Source organism: Psittacula echo, assembly GCF_963264785.1.
Source record: "Psittacula echo genome assembly, chromosome: 5".
NCBI lineage: Eukaryota > Metazoa > Chordata > Aves > Psittaciformes > Psittacidae > Psittacula > Psittacula echo.
Window position 1 is genome coordinate 69,018,455 of NC_137739.1, and position 20,068 is coordinate 69,038,522.

The 20,068-nt window shown below is 46.9% G+C and overlaps 1 protein-coding gene across 1 annotated transcript; it reads left to right on the top strand.

Moving 5' to 3' along the window:
• Positions 1-17,486: 17,486 nt before the first annotated feature.
• ZBTB42 (zinc finger and BTB domain containing 42) lies at positions 17,487-19,792 on the top strand. The gene has a single exon (XM_080617507.1). It carries the CDS (start codon positions 17,501-17,503, stop codon positions 18,926-18,928), a length of 1,428 nt encoding a protein of 475 aa, XP_080473633.1. The 5' UTR covers positions 17,487-17,500; the 3' UTR covers positions 18,929-19,792.
• The last annotated feature ends 276 nt before the right edge of the window (positions 19,793-20,068 follow it).

Below are 20,068 nucleotides of genomic sequence, written 5' to 3' on the forward strand. Positions count from 1 at the left end.
GACATGCAATGCAATGTGCTCCCTCCTTATTATTATAGATTGATGTTGAAAGGAGTGCTGGATGTAAGATTTTAATCAAGAAACTGCAGCAAGTTTATGAGCAATATATATCTCTCTTAATTTGGCCAGCCATGAAAATATGGTTGGCAGGGGGAAAGAAGAGAACTTCTCTCTCACCAATGTACTTTCCAACATGAAAAAAAGGATTTTGAATAAAGTGGCAATATGGATGCATTTGAAACTGCGAAATGTGATTCTTAATTGCTTGTGATTGTCTCTCCAACAACTGGAAGGTTAACCACGGAAGGCTGACAGCCTGTACTAACTGACAATCAATATTGTTGAAGCACAGAACCTTTGCCTGCAAGACACAAAAACATTTCATTTTAAAACACTACAGGACATCTGCTTCTGGAGAGAAAAAGTTGCTTCTTCTCGGCAATATGCACCAACTTGTAACTTGTTTTTTCTCCTTGCTCGGAGGAAAAAAAGTCTTCTGTATATCATATCCTTTCCACTAATCTGGCAGCTATCCAGTGTGGGTTTAAACAGATGTTCTGGAAAAAAATACGGCATATACAAACGAGACGGAATCCAGCAACTCACTCATGGATTATTACAGATATAAAATACAAAGGGCTGAATTCTTCCCAGATACACATTCTGTATAATATTCAGCACTACATGCAAGAGCAGCACACAAACAAATCATTAATACTCTCATTATAATAATTATTATATATTTAGCTCAAAGACCTCAGGCTGGCTTAAACCCTTCACATTAAATACTGTACAGATGCAATTTCAGGCTGAGGAGTTTATTCAAAAGGCTGCATGCACCAAAGTCTAAGATACATAAGTAACTTTACTTGTGCACGTTTACAGGATTAAGCCCCACGTATGATTATATTATTGCCAACAACAAGCAATGAATGATTTGATGTTAAAGAATTTGAGTCTTGCTGTGTGTAAGTCTACTAAGCTTTAAGGCTGCCGCAGGGTTAGAAGCTCAGTGGTAGAAATCATATGGACACACACTTCATAAATGTATATTACACACAAGGCAATGAAATTGATAAAATCATTCATTTAAATGCTGAAAGACATCATATGGTCTACTGATGTGGAGGGCAACCACCTAAGGCCTGAGCTCTGGTAACACTTCTGGTGGGACCTGTAAATGCAGCCGGGAAAGGGAGCTTCTACCATGTGAACAATGGGGTGGGAATGAGGGATGCTGGCAACTTTGGGAAAGGCACAAAGAAATTGTTTTCAGCTTCTACTCATATCATAGAGAGATTACGGCCTGATGGAGACCCTGGTCTTCTCCCACTTCTAGGTGAACCCTTGCATCCCATATTTAGCCTGAACTCCTGATGGCTGGGAATGAGCCTACCATAACCTGCTTTTCTCCAAAGCTTTTATTTTCAGCTTTTCCCATTTTCCCCCCTCCCTCACCTGATTTCATCTGAATTTGAAACAAATTTGCTTCAGGCAGTTCTGGTGTCCTTTCAACTAAATGTGTGCTGTCAAAAAACAACCCCCTTTTGAATACCCTAAGAATGTATAGCAATGAAGATCAGTACTTAATGGAAATAAACTAAAAAAAAATCACTTTTTTTAGCATTCACAAAGGACATTTGATGACTTAATAAATAATTCTGTTTCCTATTGTTCTTATTGCTGAACAAAATGTTGGGGAGATGCCATGGTGGGGAACAGGAATGATTTATTTGTCCCCATTTTCCCAACTGCTTTTCTTTCAGTCTCTAACTTCTCATAACTTCATCAGCTTCATAAAAGTTACAGGAAAATTAAAATACACTAAACTCTAGCTTTTCTACCCCATACTTTTTGAAATGAGAGCTCACTTGATGGGTTGCAATGGAGGAATAATAAGAAAATTTAAATGGAAAGAAAGAACTGGGAAGGTTTTTTTTTCACCTGGAGCCAAGATGAAACACTAAACATCAGAAATTTATTAAATCCAAGGATATCAGAAAATTGCCATCTAAGAAATATCCCAAATGCAACTGGAAAAGCCGCTGCATTTGAAATGCCATGAAAGACATACAACTTGTTCTTCCCTTTCCCCACTGCTGCCTGTTGCTGCTGTGCATACTTTCTGCCTGACTGCTGCAAAGGGCTGAACTCACTCCAAGAGCAGCACTGGGGGCAGATGTTCTGGTGCTGGGAAAGCAGAGGTGATGGCACTGCCCATGCCAGCCTGCATCACTGCATGATGACTGGAAAAAGGGAAATATAACCCCCATTTTTAAGAAAGGAAAAATGGATGACCTGGGGAATTACAGACCAGTCAGTCTCACCTCTGTGCCTGGCAAAATCATGGAGCAGATTCTCCTGGAAGGCATGCTAAGGCACATGAAAAACAAGGAGGTGGTTGGTGACAGCCAGCATGGCTTCACTAAGGGGAAATCCTGCCTGACCAATTTGGTGGCCTTCTATGATGGGGCTATGAAACTGATGGACAGGGGCAGAGCAGTTGATGTCATCTACCTGGACTTGTGCAAAGCGTTTGACACTGTCCCACACGACATCCTTGTCTCTAAATTGGAGAGACATCAATTTGATGGGTGGACCACTCAGTGGATAAAGAACTGGCTGGATGGCCGCACGCAAAGAGTTGTGGTCAATGGCTCGATGTCCAGCTGGAGACCATCTTTGTCGGTGACATGGACAGTGGGTTTGAGTGCGCCCTCAGCAAGTTTGCCGATGACACCAAGCTGTGTGGTTTGGTTGATACGCCGGAGGGAAGGGATGCCATCCAGAGGGACCTCGACACACTTGTGAGGTGGGCTGATGCCAGCCTTATGAAGTTTAACCATGCCAAGTGCAAGGTCCTACACCTGGGTCGCAGCAATCCCAGGCACAGCTACAGGTTGGGCAGAGAAGAGATTCAGAGCAGCCCTGCAGAGAAGGACTTGGGGGTGTTGGTCGATGAGAAAATGAACATGAGCCAGCTTCAGTGTGCGCTCGCAGCCCAGAAAGCCAACCGTATCCTGGGCTGCATCAAGAGGAGCATGACCAGCAGGTCGAAGGAGGTGATCCTGCCCCTCTACTCTGCTCTCGTGAGACCTCACTTGGAGTATTGTGTGCAGTTCTGGTGTCCTCAACATAAAAAGGACATGGAACTGTTGGAACAAGTCCAGAGGAGGGCCACGAGGATGATCAGGGGAGTGGAGCACCTCCCGTATGAAGATAGGCTGAGAAAGTTGGGGCTGTTCAGCCTGGAGAAGAGAAGGCTGCGTGGAGACCTCAGAGCAGCCTTCCAGTATCTGAAGGGGGCCTATAGGGATGCTGGGGAGGGACTATTCATCAGGGACTGTAGTGACAGGACAAGGGGTAACGGGTTCAAACTTAAACAGGGGAAGTTTAGATTGGATATAAGGAAGAAATTCTTTACTGTGAGGGTGGTGAGGCACTGGAATGGGTTGCCCAGGGAGGTTGTGAGTGCTTCATCCTTGGCGGTGTTCAAGGCCAGGTTGGATGAGGCCTTGGGTGTCATGGTTTAGTGTGAGGTGTCCCTGCCCATGGCAGGGGGATTGGAACTAGATGATCTTGAGGTCCTTTCCAACCCTAACTATTCTATGATTCTATGATTCTATGTACTCTCCCCAATGCACACAGCCACATAAATCCACCTAGCATCCACGAGTACTTTATGCCTCTGTGGAAATGCTGGTGAACGGTCACACAGAGCTGGTTTCATTACATACTCTTGAGCAATTTTAACTACAGAAGAAGGAGCTGAACTGAACATGTGGGCTGACTGCTGCAAACTGCCTGATTCTGGTTACAAGCTCAAGAAACCAAGTGAAATAGAGAGCAAAGCTTAGTGTACCCTCTCTAAGCCAGTGAGCAAGTCAGGCTTAGTGAGTTATTTAATGATATTTGACTCTTCTCTTATATGAATAACATCTGCAAATATGCTGAGTCTCTTTGGTATTGTTTTTGGTTTAAAAGAATTTGTTATTTAGAGCACTTAAACCAGTCACTCCCTGGCTTGCTGTTTTGGCCAGTCACAGTGTCACGTTTGAGCTTCCCCATCCCCTGCCTCAAGAAACATTATTTCATAATAATCAGGTGTTTGTTATAGAAGCCTCTAAATACAACAGGAGAGAACACTGATGCTATGAGCCTACTGCTGAGGGTTAGAAATGAGGGTGATGCTAAAGCAGGGAAAGAAGACAAAATTACATGTAGAAAAAGATCCAATTTCCCAAATTCCACCAGCTATGTTTAGATTTCTTAGCAGCAGCCAGCTCAGTGTTAGGCTAGTTCATGCCTGTGTCCTGCTCCATGTCACTGCATCCACCTGGCTGCTGTGGCAAGGCCAGTGACATCGGCAGCTTTAAGCATCCCAAAGGGTCTTCCTGAACAATGATGTCTGATCTTTCTAGGAAAGAGCTCAGGCAGAACTATTTGCTTTTTTCACACCAGTCAAGTCACAGGAAGGAATTAAGAGGATGATGCTAGAAAAATCAGTGGCCACCACACCTACCTCCATCATCTCCACCATGTCTAGAGGACTTCTGCAACTGCCACCAGCAGCAGAGCAAAAGCAGGCTTTCTGCCCTATCTCAAGATAGTAATATAAAAAAGGCCATCCTGGGGCAGACCAAAGGTACACATAGTCTAGTGTCTTCTTTTCAACAAACAGCAGTGATTATAGAGAGATGGATGTAAGATCAGGGTGAGCAATCAGTGGTGCTTCCCCAGAATATTCTTCATGCTGTCAACACAGTGTGACCTTCTAAGCCAAAACCAGAGCACTGAATTTAACAGCTTTTGGTGAATTTATTGACCATTAAATTTTCTCATGGTCCTCCAAAACCATGCAGTATTGGTGCACTGAAGATGCTGTACCAAGGAGATCCACACCTTAAGTACAATCCCATACAAAGTCATCTCCTTTAATTTGTCCCAAACTTGCCATCTTGACAAGTTCATCTGCTGTTCCTGGCTCTTATCCTGGAAGAAAGAGGGAAGGACTGGTCTCCCTGTACTGATCTGATCCTGCAGGCTCCTGCCAACCCTCCCCAAGCTGCGTTGCACCAAGGCTGCAAGAGCCATTCCTCTGCAACCATCCTGAGGCCATGCAGGCATGTGAGTCAACATCCCACCAACCTGGACAGTAAGTTTGGGTTTGGGAATGGTCTCAGGCATAAGCTCAAAGACAGTCTCCTCTCTGATAAGATCTTAAGCCTCACCAGGCAGTGTGGCTTAATTCATTGGTGCCCAAAAGGAGCACAGGGACATAAGGCACCACACAAGTGCCAGCAGCGTGTCACCAGATGGATAAGCCTGTACCCAGCCTCTGCATGTGTTTAGAGAGACAGCGATGTTCTGCAGTTGCAATTTTTTCACTATTTGCCCAACCTTACCTCCTCTTTCCTTCCAGACTTACTTTAAGGGAAGCAACCTTAAAAGCAGCTCCAGAAGTGGGCAGAGGCTGAAGAAGAAAGTCCCAGAAAAGACATCTGGGCAGGGAGAGGTGGGAGGGAGGTAGATGCCCGTTTGCACTGTCACCAGCCTGCCTGAAAAGCGAACTAATATCACTTGTGTGGGATTTTCCTTCCCCTCCCGCAGATCAAAAGGACAGCAGCAATGCAATCTGCTGTTTGTGTAGGAAATGTGTCAGAAGAGGGAAGGAGGGGGTACACATGGGAACATCTGCTCTAAGAAGCCACTTGAAAATTAACCGTTTAGGTCCTGATCCAGGGAGCATCTGCCTAGCGCTAAGCCTCAATGACACTGGGGCTGTGCATGTTCACGGCATCTTCTACAGAGTCCTGAAGGAGGATGAGGATGATGAGCCTCCTTCATTTTTCTTAGACGGCACTTATGCAGGCAGATGGAGCCCTTCCTGGTACTGCTGTCATTCCGATGGCTGCACTGAAGATGTGGAAAGAGTTGTGCATGTCCAGAGTCACTCATCTCCATCCAAGCACACCTGGACTAGTGCAAGATTTGCATCTTGGCTCCCTGAGTCATCGGTGTCAAGAGCAGGGCACAGGAGAGATTTGTCTCATCCGTCTGCAGGGATTTAAGCACCTAAAACTTCCCTTCTGCTCTGCTCATTGCTCTCCTTTCTGCTTCAGCTGGGCCCAGCAGCCCTCAGCTAAAGAACTCATTGCAGAAAGTTAAAGGTGGGAACAGCACACCCTGGGTTTTCTCTTCTGTCTGTGACTATTTCAGGTGCCCTGGTCACTCACAGCTGCCCCTCGTGACCTTTGCACGAAAACTTGTCACCAGAATAAAGTATTTGCTGACCTGGCTTTGTAACACCACCACACATAAAGATGAATACAGAGAAAAAAAAAAAAAAAAAACAAACCAAGAAAAAGAAATAAAAAAGGTCACGTTCTTTCTTCCTCCGCATGAAATTAAAAATCTCACATTGTCCCGGTGCAACTGAGTGGAGCACAGAAGGGAAAAAACAGCCCCATGTTGTTCTAGGCCAGGCGCCAAAACAACTTGTGCGAGTTTGTGCTGGCAGCCGCGTCCTCCGGCAGAGGGTCCGCGCTCGGCCGCGGCAGAGCTGTAGCCATCGACCCGGCCTCCCAGGTCACTGCGCCACCTTCCTGCGAGCCCCCGCCGCCCCGAGCTCCCTCGCACTTGGGCAAAGCGGGGGAGGAGGGTCTTTAACTTGTTCGGTGCGTCCTGTGAAACGTGTCCCCTGGTTGCTGCTCGCTGCCTGGGGCTGGCACACGGAAGACTGCCGTCTCTGTGAAAACATCAACCTTAACCCGGCTTTGGATGCAGTCCAACAAATCCTTTATCCACAAAAACACTTTTGCACAAGTATTTAACTCAACAGGATTCCTTGCATGAGTATGGGATTGCGGGATTTAGCCTTTACCCATATTACTTTTCCAGTAAATAAAATGTACTTTTTTCAGCCTCTCTGAAGAACTTCACCATTTTTATTCTTTCGCAGCTCTTCAGGTTTTGCCTATTTCCCCCGAATTCCCTATCACTTCAAACACCATTTAACTTGCAATTTCTTTCTTTCCAATCTCTCCTTTATAGAAATCTCCTTACATTTGCCCACCTTACGAGCAGACTCAAGTTAAATTGGCAATCTGATCTCCTAGTTAGGAGAGAGAGATTGTTTGGATTCCAGTTTCTGCATCAGAGCCAGTCTTCTCAGTAGTGATTCTGCACCAGACGCAGTGCTGGAAGAGCTGGGAGAGTCTTGGTAACTTCCGATAACCAAACAAAAGCCCAAAATTTCAGGGGTTTCTTTATCACAACTGGTCTTAAAAGGACCTCTGCTTTTCTTTTCTTGCACTACCTTCTTACAAGTCTGGTCTAAATGTGTGTAGTCACAAATCCTCCCCCATATTCATCACTAAGACACATCAGAGAGCCTGTGAGTATCCCTATTACGAAGGTGTAGTTCGAACGTTGCTCTGGACTTGAACTGGAAGCTATCTCTGCTTCACTTGGCTGAAAATAAGTACTTAGCCTTTTGGACTGTGGAATTAAAAGCAGACACAAGCAGCAGCACATCACTTCGTGTACGCTGCTGGCTACAGAAACTAAAGTCCTACAGTCACACCAGCCAAAAGGACCATCTAGGCACATCCTCCTGTCTCGGTCTTGAAGGTCATCCAAACTAAGAGACATGTAGAAACCACAGGGTTTTGGCTCACTGCTACTTCTTCTGCAACTCTCCTTGTCCATTTATTTTTACTTTTAATTCCTTTTTTTTTTTTTTTTTTTTTTTCCCTGCAAAGGAACACTTCATTGTTGTGCCAACTTCTGCAAAACCCCTTTGTGTACCAAATGGAAATGCTGTCATCAGCACCATTTCCATGACAGTAGTCCCCTCATCCCATCCTGCTTTGACCAGACAACATCCTACCAGTGATGCCCAAGGTCCCCAGCAGGTGATTACCATTCCAGGTTGTTTCCTTCCACTTATTAACTGTTACAGGCTGACCTCCAGTTAAGCATGGTGTTGAATGTCTTTTGGAAGCCTTTTTTCAAATGCTCTTTAATAAGTGTCGCTGGGTCTCCAGACAAGACTAATGCTTTGCAGAACATCAGGAGTATGTCTTAAAGAACTGGCATTTTTTCCCAAAGTTTTGCATGTTTTCGGTTGATACACCGGAGGGAAGGGATGCCATCCAGAGGGACCTTGACACGCTTGTGAGGTGGGCTGATGCCAACCTGATGAAGTTTAACCATGCCAAATGCAAGGTCCTACACCTGGGTCAGAGCAATCCCAGGCACAGCTACAGGTTGGGCAGAGAAGAGATTCAGAGCAGCTCTGCAGAGAAGGACTTGGGGGTGTTGGTCGATGAGAAAATGAACATGAGCCAGCTTCAGTGTGCGCTCACAGCCCAGAAAGCCAACCGTATCCTGGGCTGCATCAAAAGGAGCGTGACCAGCAGGTCGAAGGAGGTGATCCTGTCCCTCTACTCTGCTCTTGTGAGACCTCACTTGAAGTATTGTGTGCAGTTCTGGTGTCCTCAACATAAAAAGGACATGGAACTGTTGGAACAAGTCCAGAGAAGGGCCACGAGGATGATCAGGGGACTGGAGCACCTCCTGTATGAAGATAGGCTGAGAAAGTTGGGGCTGTTCAGCCTGGAGAAGAGAAGGCTGCGTGGAGACCTCAGAGCAGCCTTCCAGTATCTGAAGGGGGCCTATAGGGATGCTGGGGAGGGACTATTCATCAGGGACTGTAGTGACAGGACAAGGGGTAATGGGTTCAAACTTAAACAGGGGAAGTTTAGATTGGATATAAGGAAGAAATTCTTTACTGTGAGGGTGGTGAGGCACTGGAATGGGTTGCCCAGGGAGGTTGTGAGTGCTTCATCCTTGGCGGTGTTCAAGGCCAGGTTGGATGAGGCCTTGGGTGTCATGGTTTAGTGTGGGGTGTCCCTGCCCATGGCAGGGGGGTTGGAACTGGATGATCTTAAGGTCCTTTCCAACCGTAACTATTCTATGATTCTATGATTCTCTGTTTTCTGGCATCTTTACCATCCATTTCATTTCCAAAAGCAACCTACTAAAAAAATTCTCCTCCATGGGTGCAGGTGGAGCTCAGGCTCTTAGCTGTGGTGCAGGAGGAACTAGGTAATGTAATAGTTGGGATCCCAATCTGCAGCCTGAACCCCCAATGCCATGAAGTGTGTCACTTAGTTGCACAGTGAAGCCATAATGCAGGAGCAGTGTTCAATAGACAAGAACAAAAACTTCCACAGGCCAATGGGTCTACCTGCAGCTAAATTCAAACCTACTCAGGTTTTAGAGCATCCCTTCTCCTTTACTATACCTTCACCTAGGTGCTCAGTGCCTCACAGACCCAGCCAGGTGACCAGCTTTAAGTATGCAACTCTGCAGCCATATTCTGAAGTTTAATGCTATTCACATATTTTAGTGATTCATTAAAACAGGACTTACACTGATAGTTTAATTAAGACCAAAGTTCCACATGCATTTCCAGAGCAGTAAAAGGCAAGTTATGTTAACTCATAGCAAGTACTTCTTCTTTTACCAGAAAAGCAAGATGAAAGTGTAAAACACATCCATACGCAAAACAGTAAAAGAGGGGAGTGAAGATTTTTGGCAGACAGTACGTAAGAGAAGGAAGTCTAGAAAGATATTTTTATTTGCATTTCTTACATGACACTCTCTGGACTTCCCCTCCACCTGGAATACATCAGAGGGAAGTAGAGCGACCAGTGTGATGACTATTATACAGCCCCAAGAAACAGCAGCTCTGTTTGACTAGAAAAAAAAGCTCTGTCTTGCTCCCCAACCTCCCATTTCTCTTTCCAGCCCTGGGGGCTGGGCTGCTGCAAGAGGCATGGGTTTGGCATCCAGGCTCCAAAAGGAGTCAAGCAGAGGTTGAGAGCATACCAAGCCCAGGCTCTCTCTGCACAGAGCTCCCTGACTTACCCCAAAATCTTTCCTATCCAGTGCCACTTCTCCCAAAATCCTCATCCCAGCTCTTGTGACTATAATCATAGAATCATAGAATAGTTAGGGTTGGAAAGGACCTTAAGATCATCTAGTTCCAACCCCTCTGCCATGGGCAGGGACGCCTCACACTAAACCATGTCTTCCAAGGCTCTGTCCAACGTGGCCTGGAACACCGAGCATTCACAATTACTCTGGGCAACCCATTCCAGTGCCTCACCACCTTTACAGTAAAGAACTTCCTCCTTATATCCAATCTAAACTTCCCCTGTTTAAGTTTGAACCCGTTACCCCTTGTCCTGTCACTACAGTCCCTAATGAAGAGTCCCTCTCCAGCATCCTTGTAGGCCCCCTTCAGATACTGGAAGGCTGCTATGAGGTCTCCACGCAGCCTTCTCTTCTCCAGGCTGAACAGCCCCAACTTTCTCAGCCTGTCTTCATACGGGAGGTGCTCCAGTCCCCTGATCATCCTCGTGGCCCTCCTCTGGACTTGTTCCAACAGTTCCATGTCCTTTTTATGTTGAGGACACCAGAACTGCACACAATACTCCAAGTGAGGTCTCACGAGAGCAGAGTAGAGGGGCAGGATCACCTCCTTCAACCTGCTGGTCACACTCCTTTTGACTAGACTGCGAATCACACCAAAGAAAGGCAGAGGCATGGCAAAGAGCAAGACAGATGCCCATGCTGAAGGAGCCTCACATGACAACACAAAAAGGATATGGGGTGAGGGAAGAAGAAAATGTCCAGGGAAGGTACAGAATAGGGTTAAAGATAATGCCAGTGTGATCACTCCAAATTACCGAGGGTCTTGGAGATGGGAGCAAGGAGCTTGATTTTCATTCAGTACCTGATAAAAGGATAAAGAAGCAATAGAGGTGACTGCTGCAGCTATGTAGGTGGGTTTGAGAAGGCAGAAGTGGGAATCACTAAGGCCAACAACAAAGAGACTGTAGCAATGACAATGTAGTACATGTAGGACTGCGTAGCTCGTGAAGGTTTTAGTATGGGGAATGGAGTAAAGTAAGATTGTTAGGATTTTATTATTTTAACTGGCATCTGGGATGCTTCTGTTTATTTATATTTGTTCAGGCTGGGTGGATTTGGAAACCGCATGGAAAAGCAAAACTCAAGAGAAGACTGAGATTACATGCCACACACATGGGAAAAGATAAGAGTCATTTATGCCCTCAGATTGCAGGTTTATCTAATGAAGATCACAACACTTATTATAAGAATATGTTCAGCCAAACCCACAAGTCCCGAAAGATTAACGGATCCTGCTTGAGAGACCTTTTACAGACAGTGGGATAGGTATGCCAACTCTCTGCCATACAAAGCTCAGGCTAATTGTTAGAGGTAAATTGATTTATCCTGGGACAAAACATTTTCTGAAGGAGTGCTTCTAAACTGGCACGAGAACATTGCTAGTATGAAGCCCTTTATTCTAAGTTATACTTTCGCTTAGCAAGTATTTCCATTGTGAGTTTTCCCAGGCCTAATCTAGCAAAACACTTCTGCAGTATTTAGCCCTCTCCTGGGAGTTACTAAAATAAAGTGCATTGTTAAAACAGTGTATTATTTGTTTACAAATAGAGCAATGCCAATTAAGAACGTCTCCTTTAACAAGAAATTAGTAACTACGCTGGACCCTACCAGTGCTGCTCCGCTGATCTGAGAAAATATCAGCGTCTGATTTAAAGACATTTGCATGGGCCTGCTAAATCTTATGCCTGGTCCCAAAGCAGACATCAATTTTGTCTCCTACTGTCCACTGGTATTTATGGCCTTTCACTGTCATTCTCCATATATCCCACTACAAACTTCTATACACGTTACTTTATATACATGTTAATTTATAGCATGGAGTCTCAGATTTCATTCTTGCGGATGGATAAATAAAACAAATCGTGAGAATTAAATAACAGGTTTCATTGTATTAGATTTTTTTTTAAGTAGATGCATATTATATTCTGAATGTGCCAAAGGAAACCCAAGAAACATTAAAATATGGCTGCCAGGGTGATTAGCAAGGGTGAAAGAGGAAAAAAACCTTCTCAAAGAGGAGAGTGTGTTTAATCAATGCCACGCAAATTTCCTTCACCACTGCAAACCAAGAAGTGTGTTCCCTTTATGGAAAATAACAATGTATTTTTAAAGGCTGAAAAAGTACCTTCATTTACCATTTCTAGAAATCCAGAACATGGCACATTGTAACACAAACAACCAGAAGCTGAGGGTTTGGTAAGCTGAATGCAACTATTGAAGATGAATAACTGTGAGGAAGCTGTCTCCCAGCTGCTGGCAAGGGAGTTGAAGTACAGGTGTAACATTAAATGCCTGGCTGGTTCAGACGGGAATATTGCAAGCTCTTGCTGTGGAGTCGAACACAAGCTGTGCCAGTGGTACCTCTGCAGAGTCTTGTGCGCTCTTAATGCATGTCGCTAGATTGGTGCATTCTGACTGATAGCTGTGTTATAGCAAAACCAAGTTAATATGTAATTTATATATGCAGCTTAGTGCTGTGAGCCTATCTATTTGGTAGAATGATTTGACAATGGCCCTAGCTGCTACAATACATACTCACAAATACTCCACTTCACACAGGGTCTCGTTATCAGGGAGAAATCAGCGGGACAGCCATAAACAAAACACAACTCACATAAGCACACTTCTGAGGAGACTGCAATATATGCTCTGATTAATGTCTGGAATGGCAATAGTGCAAGTTAATGCTTCCTTGAGTCTTAGATGAAGTGCTTGAAAAGATCTGTGGGAAGGTCATGCCCACTTTTATGACTTGACTGCAAACTGAGCAACCCCCTGAATCCTGACCTTGGATTTGACTGCAGGGTAAGTACTGGAGTAGATTGCTAATTGGGGAAGATCCATGGACACCGATGGCAGCTCCTTATCTTACCACCCCAGGGCTCATAATCCTTTGGGGTTACATTTCTCCATTTCATAGGAGGGAATGAAGCATTCAGTCCTTCTAATGCCCTTTGATGTCTGCACGAGATAAACCAACCTTTGGAAAAGTTTGGAAGAACTTCAGCAAATAAACTTCATTATGACCAATGCACTTAAATTAATCCTGCAAGTATTAAACAATCTCAGGCCCTGACTCTCCATCTGAAATGCAACTGGACAAAACCAAAGTTGCCCTACAAATAAAACAAAACAAAGCAAATGAACAACATAAAAGCACTAAAACCATGTAGAAACAAACACAAAGAGGCTTCTGCCCAATGTGGTGAGAGAAAAAATTATTAAATCGCATGAAAAACCTGTTGCTACCACTTCTGCATTTGGCCAACAAAGAGGGCTAGAGAGGCCGTGCTCAGTAAATATATATTCTTGTTGGATCAAAGGGGTAAGAATGGAAGTGAGTCCTCAGGCTTTATGGACCTGATCCAGTTGGGTTTTCTACTAATTTCTGTGGGCTTTGGCTGGTGTCCAGGCAGCATAAACAACAAGGAGCGGGACTAGCCTTGCTTGGCAAGTGAAAGCCGTGCCAGCACCACTGATTTTCACTCTCTCTGCCCTAAACTTAGGCTTTATCCTCAACTATAGAAGGCTCCATAAGCAGCACAGGGCTTGCTGGTGCCCAGGAAGGTTTTAGCCAGACCCAGGAACGTATGTGGCTGCACAAGGATGACTAACATAGTGGCTCCCAATGTCTTCCATCAGTTCCTGTTCACTTTCAGCCATACTAATGGCAGCGCAATGGTTCTGATCTCCCCTGAGCACGGACACTGGTTAGAGAGTTCCGTATCATCCAAACAGCTGCTGCCTGGCTCTGTTCCCTCGAGGAAGGACTGAAAACGGAGCCTCTTCAGTGCTTCATGGTCGCGGAGCTGTCAGCCTACAAAGGGCTCAGGGGCCAGGGAGATGAAAGCTGAGGGTTTGCTTCCCGTGTTGTGCTTTCACAAGGGCCTTCACAAACACAGGAGCACTCGAAATAAAGTTTCTGGGGCAGTTCTTCCTGTTGCCTTGCCTCCAGTAATGACTTCAGGCTTGTTTACATTAGAGAGTTGTACTACCAGTATTTTATACAACTGTAGTTAAATCAGTACAACACCTGTATTGTATTTATCGTTGTCTTGGTGTGAAAGTGAGTATAGCACTTCTGAGTGCTGGAAAAGCAAGCCAGCAACACGCAAAATGGACAGCCAGAGAAAATGGGAATGCTGTTGTGTTTTCTGACATGTCAAACTCGGTAGTGACCACAGACTTATTATGAAATTGAAATTGGTTTACTAAAAATAAGACACTGCCTAATTGTAGATAATTATTCCTAGCTTACAGCACCCAAATAGGAATTAGAGCCTTGATTCTTTTTTTTAATCTTATTTTTTCTCCCCATATTATTAAAGAGGAGAGGGGAAAATGAACAATGAATTACACAAAATAAGGGATTTCTGCCAAGCAGCATAGTTTATATGTATGCAAGAGACTGTCTCACATTTCCAGTGTACGAAGACAGTGAAACTCTGCAAGGCAACAAATCCATGGAGTAACGTAGTGGAAGCAGCACTTGTACTTCGGGGAAGAAATTGCTCTGCTTTTGGAACAGCCTGTATTATCAGGCTGCACCTGTGGGATAACACCATCTTCAACAGGAAAGTGAGCTCCATTCCCTGGTCCTGTCTGCCATTGTGAACAAATAGATAAAAGCTCTCAGCTTTATTGAACGGTGACAGATTTAACCCCAGGACCTTTAACTATTTTGCTAGAGCTAGGCACCTTTATGTTCTGGGCTGCAGTTTCCCAATTTGAACTGTATGGATGATAGTATTACCAAATACCTAAAAGCTCTATGATTACGCAGTCATTAATGCTCAAAACAACCCAAATATCCTGGCATTCACTGCCAATGGCTTGAGGTCCGTGAGAAAAAAGTGGTGTCAGCAGTGCAGACCCTGACTTCTCTGACAAACTGCCCAAAGATAAAATAACCAAAACCAGGATTAAGTTACTAACAAATGTACCAGTTGATAACGCAATGTATTAAGGTGCTGATACTACCACTGTGCATTGGAGAAAACATACTAAAAAAAAAAAAAAAAAAAAAAAGGCAAAAAGCTGCTATCCTGCGGATATTATGATCTAGACAAGGCAATCCAGGAGAAGGAAGGGAAAGGAGTTTCCCTGCTTTACTCGTTGGCGGCTGAGACACGGAAGAGAGACTCTGACCGACACCTCAATAGGGTGCTTGCAGGGAGCTCTCAAGTGACCCCAGCACTCCGCTGCCCCCAAACGCAACAGGACTTCCAAACTCACCCCTTTCCCTTTTTAAGAACAGCAAAAACCCTGAGCACCAACCTCGACCCGGACCCCCAACCCGCTGCTTCACGCCTGCAGCCACTCCACCGCTGCCACGGCCGGAGCCTCCCGGGACCCCCCCCGCAGCGCATCCCCGCCGCCGGCCACGCTCCAGCGTCCCGCGGAGGCTCCGGGACTCCGGCAACCGGAGTTCAGCGACAGATCCCCGCGGTGGCCGGGTCGGTCCCCGGGCGCTGCTGAGGGAACCGCGGCCAGGCCGCGTCCCCGCTCCCCTCCGCTCCCTCCCTCTGAAGGCGCTCACTTTTGATGGGATTACAGCTAATTAAAATTTAAAATTCAAATCAACGATCGAAAAGGTCATCTTGAAAAATCCGTAGGCATCTGGTATTTATCAGCTGACGCTCAACTACACATAAATCCACGGGAGCGCCTCGCCTCTCATCGCCCCATCTCCCCATCCCCGCCGCGGTGCAGAAGCCACACTCTCCCCCACCCCCCAACCCCGTCCTTCCGTGGACGCGGCCCCGCTCTTCGCGGCCAGCCCCCTCCCCCCCGACACGTCGGGCTGCAGCGGGCGGGCGGACGCGCCCTCTCCGCGGCGGCGCAGCGGAGTTGGGAGCGGGACGGCGGCGCTGCCAATGCAGCGGCCGGGGAGGAGGGGGAGGAGAGGGGGAGGGCGCAGCCGGCAGCGCACACCGGCCGCCGCCGGCGGGGCTGGCCGGGGCGGCGGGGGCTATTGTGTGCACCAGACGGGGACACACGCACACGCTCTCTCTCTCTCTCTCTCACACATACACATACACACCCGGCTCGGAGGGAAAGTATCGCGAGAGCGGCCGGCTAACAACCTGCTCCACAACACCGCTGGCCCCACGCCGCACCCGCGGAGCGCTGCGCACATGCGGACGCTGAGCCCCACCGTCGCACGCCGGTGAGTAGCGGTGAGCTGGCCGGTCCCCCGTGCCCCCCCTCCGCAAGGGAAAGTCCTCCCTGCAAAGTTGGGGAGCGCGGCTGCAAGCGGGGAGGGGTCCAAAAAGCGGCTCCGCGGTGTGTTCACACACACACACACACACACACACCCCGCTCCGCGCTGCGCGGAGCCGGGCACCGGCGAAGGTCACCGCGGAGGGCTGCGGGGAGAAACTTTGCGGCTGGAAGTGGGGGGGGGTGTATGGGGGGTAGAGTGTATATGGGGGGGGGACGGGCTCGGGGCAAGTTTGTAGGATTTAATCGCGGGCTATAAATGGGGCTGCTGGAACTTTAAAAGGCAGCAAGCTGTGGTTGGCTGGTAGCGAGATTTGGAGTAACATATGGCATTAAAAGGCGCACAGCTGGAGGTAGCATTTCCATCGCAGTGAAGTCAGAGCAGCTGACTCTCCAGCTTGCGGTGTAATTAGCAAACCGAGCACTCCTCCTTCCCTCCCTCCCTCCTCCCTCCCGCCTGCCTCCCTCCTCCCGCCGCGCCTCGCTCGCACTCGCACCCGCGCTCTCTCCTGCCCGCCCGGCTCCGCTCCCGCGGCCGCTCCGCCGCGCCCCGCGGGAAGGTAAGCGCCCGACCGCGGCGGGTGGCCGGCTGTCCCCTCAGCCCTAACCTCCCGCAGTCCTCACGCCGCTGATTTTGCTCCTTGGCTTTTAATAACTTCAAGGGAAACTTTTTTCCCGTTTATAACCCCCCTCCCCTTTCCGCATGCGGGGCCGCGGCCGCTGCATCCCGCACACCCCCCCGCCAGCACGCCGCTTCTCCGGCGCCGGCCGCGACCGTTTTGTTGTGATTCGGTGCATAACGATAGAAGCTAAAGTTTAAATATGCGTGTGTGTATGTGCGTGACGTGGGTAATAAGCTTTATTAAAAGATGCCCCGAGTTAGCGTTGCTGGGAGGACAGCCTGGGAGTTTATGGTGTTTTTTCCCCCCTCTCTCCGTGTTTGCGCTTTCCTGCTCTTAATTTTATTAAAGTGCTTAGTGGGAGAAACAAAGGTTGGAGGGGCTGCTGCTTTACTAGCTTTTGTTTACTTACAATCAAGTTTTTCCTGTTTGGAGCAGGTGCGAAAGGATGAGAAGCATGTTGTGTTGGTTCCCCCCCCCCCCCCCCCCCCTTAATAAAACTATTACAGACAATTAACAGTAAACGTTATCTCCCAGGCTGTTTCTTTGGCTTGTGTTACCAAAAAGCCGATCTGTTTGTTACAGCTGCTAGGAGGCTTTAGTTTACAGTAGCATTCAAGTTTTTCCTGTTTTGAACAGGTTATGAAGGAAGAATGGAGTTTCCAGACCATAGCCGCCAGTTGCTGCAGTGTCTGAGTCAGCAGCGTCACCAGGGCTTCCTGTGTGACTGTACTGTTTTAGTTGGAGAAGCTCAATTCAGAGCTCACAGAGCCGTTCTTGCCTCTTGCAGTATGTACTTCCATCTTTTCTACAGGGACCAGTTAGACAAAAGGGATATTGTGCATCTGAACAGTGACATTGTCACAGCCCCAGCCTTCAGCCTGCTGCTCGAATTCATGTATGAGGGAAAGCTGGAATTCAACAGTCTCCCGGTGGAAGATGTGCTGGCTGCAGCTAGCTACCTTCACATGTATGACATTGTGAAAGTCTGCAAGGGCAAGTTGAAAGATAAAGAATTATGTTCGGAAGAGAAGATCAATGATGAGGCGGCTGGTTTGGAGAAAGCGGAGCATTTTCTAGATGCCAGAGTGTCCCTGGTCCACGAGTTTGACCCAGGAAACAAACAAAAATTCAGCGTTGCAGAATATGAGAGAGCAGCAGGCAAAGAAAAGGTCAGCAGTCACCCCGCCTGGTCCTCTGATCATATAAGTGTCAGCTCTGTGCCGACAGAGGCAGAACCGTGCGCCACAGCAGCTGGAAAAACAAAGGCTAATGTCAATAGTTCCACAGGACCTTTGTCCCAAAGGTCTGTTAACTATCCCCTGGCTTCGAGTGATGTGGACTGTGCACTGGATTTGTCTTTCAAGCCTGTGCTGGGGAGAGATTCCTTACACCCCTCCTATGTCTTTGGACAGCTGGCTTCCGACAGCCAGCAGCAGGGTACCGAGCCACTTGTTAAAGATGAACAAGACTTGCTGTCAGATCAGGAGGATGGCGAAGCCAGGAGTCCAGAGAGTCAGCATTTTGGGAATTCAGCCAAAAGCCTAGTGACAGGGTTAGGACACATGTTCGTGGGGAATGGCAGCTCTCATGCCCGAGAGGAGGATATAGATCAAGAGCGAGATGAGAGCGAGGATGACATGGATTCGGCGGACATCTCTGCGAGTGTCCTCGTGCCTCCAGGGCATATCTGCATTTGCCCTCTCTGTAGCAAGGTGTTCCCGAGCCCGCACATCCTTCAGCTGCACCTGAGCTCTCACTTCCGCGACAAGGATGGCTCCCGGACCCGCCTGTCCCCCGATGGGTCGGTTCCCACTTGTACCCTCTGCGGAAAGACTTTTTCTTGCATGTACACATTAAAGAGGCACGAGAGGACTCACTCAGGGGAGAAGCCCTACACCTGCGGCCAGTGCGGAAAGAGCTTCCAGTATTCCCACAACCTCAGCCGCCACGCAGTTGTGCACACCAGGGAGAAACCCCATGGGTGCAAGTGGTGCGAGAGACGGTTCACGCAGTCTGGGGATTTGTACAGACATATCCGCAAATTTCATTGTGGCCTTGTAAAGTCCTTGGTGGTTTGAGATGCGGGATTTTTTTTTTTTTTTTTATTAATTTCTTTTTTTTAAATTTCTTTTTTTAACTTTTGGTTTTGTTGTTATCCCCCCAACCCCTTTCAAACAAAACAGGAAAAAAAAGGCAGCATATGAATTATCCCTCCCCCCTTATTTTAGTTTGGTGATATTCACTTCAGGTGTATGATCTTTAAAAGATGCAGAGGTATACACTCCAGAGGCCTTTTAATGCAATCCTTCCACCTCTCCATCCCTTCCCCTGCCACCCTCCCTTCCCAGCACTGTCCTTTAGGTCTTCTCTTGCGTGCACCCATGTTGCATTATTAATGTGAAATGATCTAAGTAATTCTGCAATGATTTAGCATCTGTTCTCACGCTGGAAGTACTCACTTCATGGTCAGGGTTTTTGTTTGCTTGTTTGTTTTCTTCGTTTTTTTTTTAATTTAGTTTAAAGAAAGATGATCAGCAAATTCCAGAGAAAAATTTGGATTCCATTAAGCTCTTTTAATGCTCTCTGCGTGTTGCATAGGAACATCCAAAGAGATGAACTATGATTTAAATGCATTTCAGTGTAGAGAAACTTGTCTGCATATCGCAGAGTAAGCGGATGTACTCTTATTTTATAGAGCTAGACGAGATGTTAAATTGGCCCAAATTATAAAAGGGGGCTGAGGATTCCTGGCTGCATCTTTGGTACTGGTCATTTTTATTTTCTTTATTACAGTAGAACAGTTCTGCGTCGCTCCTAAAGTCTGAATGCAAAGGTTTTGCCTTGGGGCGTGACTTAAATTTCCTCTCTGCACCCATCCTCCTCCTCCCTGGGCTGACCTACTGAAAAGCTGCTTTTGAGTATAGAATGCGAATGGAAAAATTCTTTCCATCTGCAGCATATTCACTCCTGAAATGTAGAAGGATGCACACTAGGACATACGAAAAATCATATGGTATGTGAATATTATCATTCCCATATCAATACCTAGGGGGTCATCCTGTCCCCCCTAAGGGAGACAGCAGCCCTACAGCAGTTAAATAACCCCTCTCGGTATGGGACTCCTGGGGTTTCTTAGTAAAAGGTAACTCATACTATGTGTGTTAGGAGGTCCTGCTGTCTTGTCTGGGAAGTTTGCTGCTATACTAACATCAGCGGCT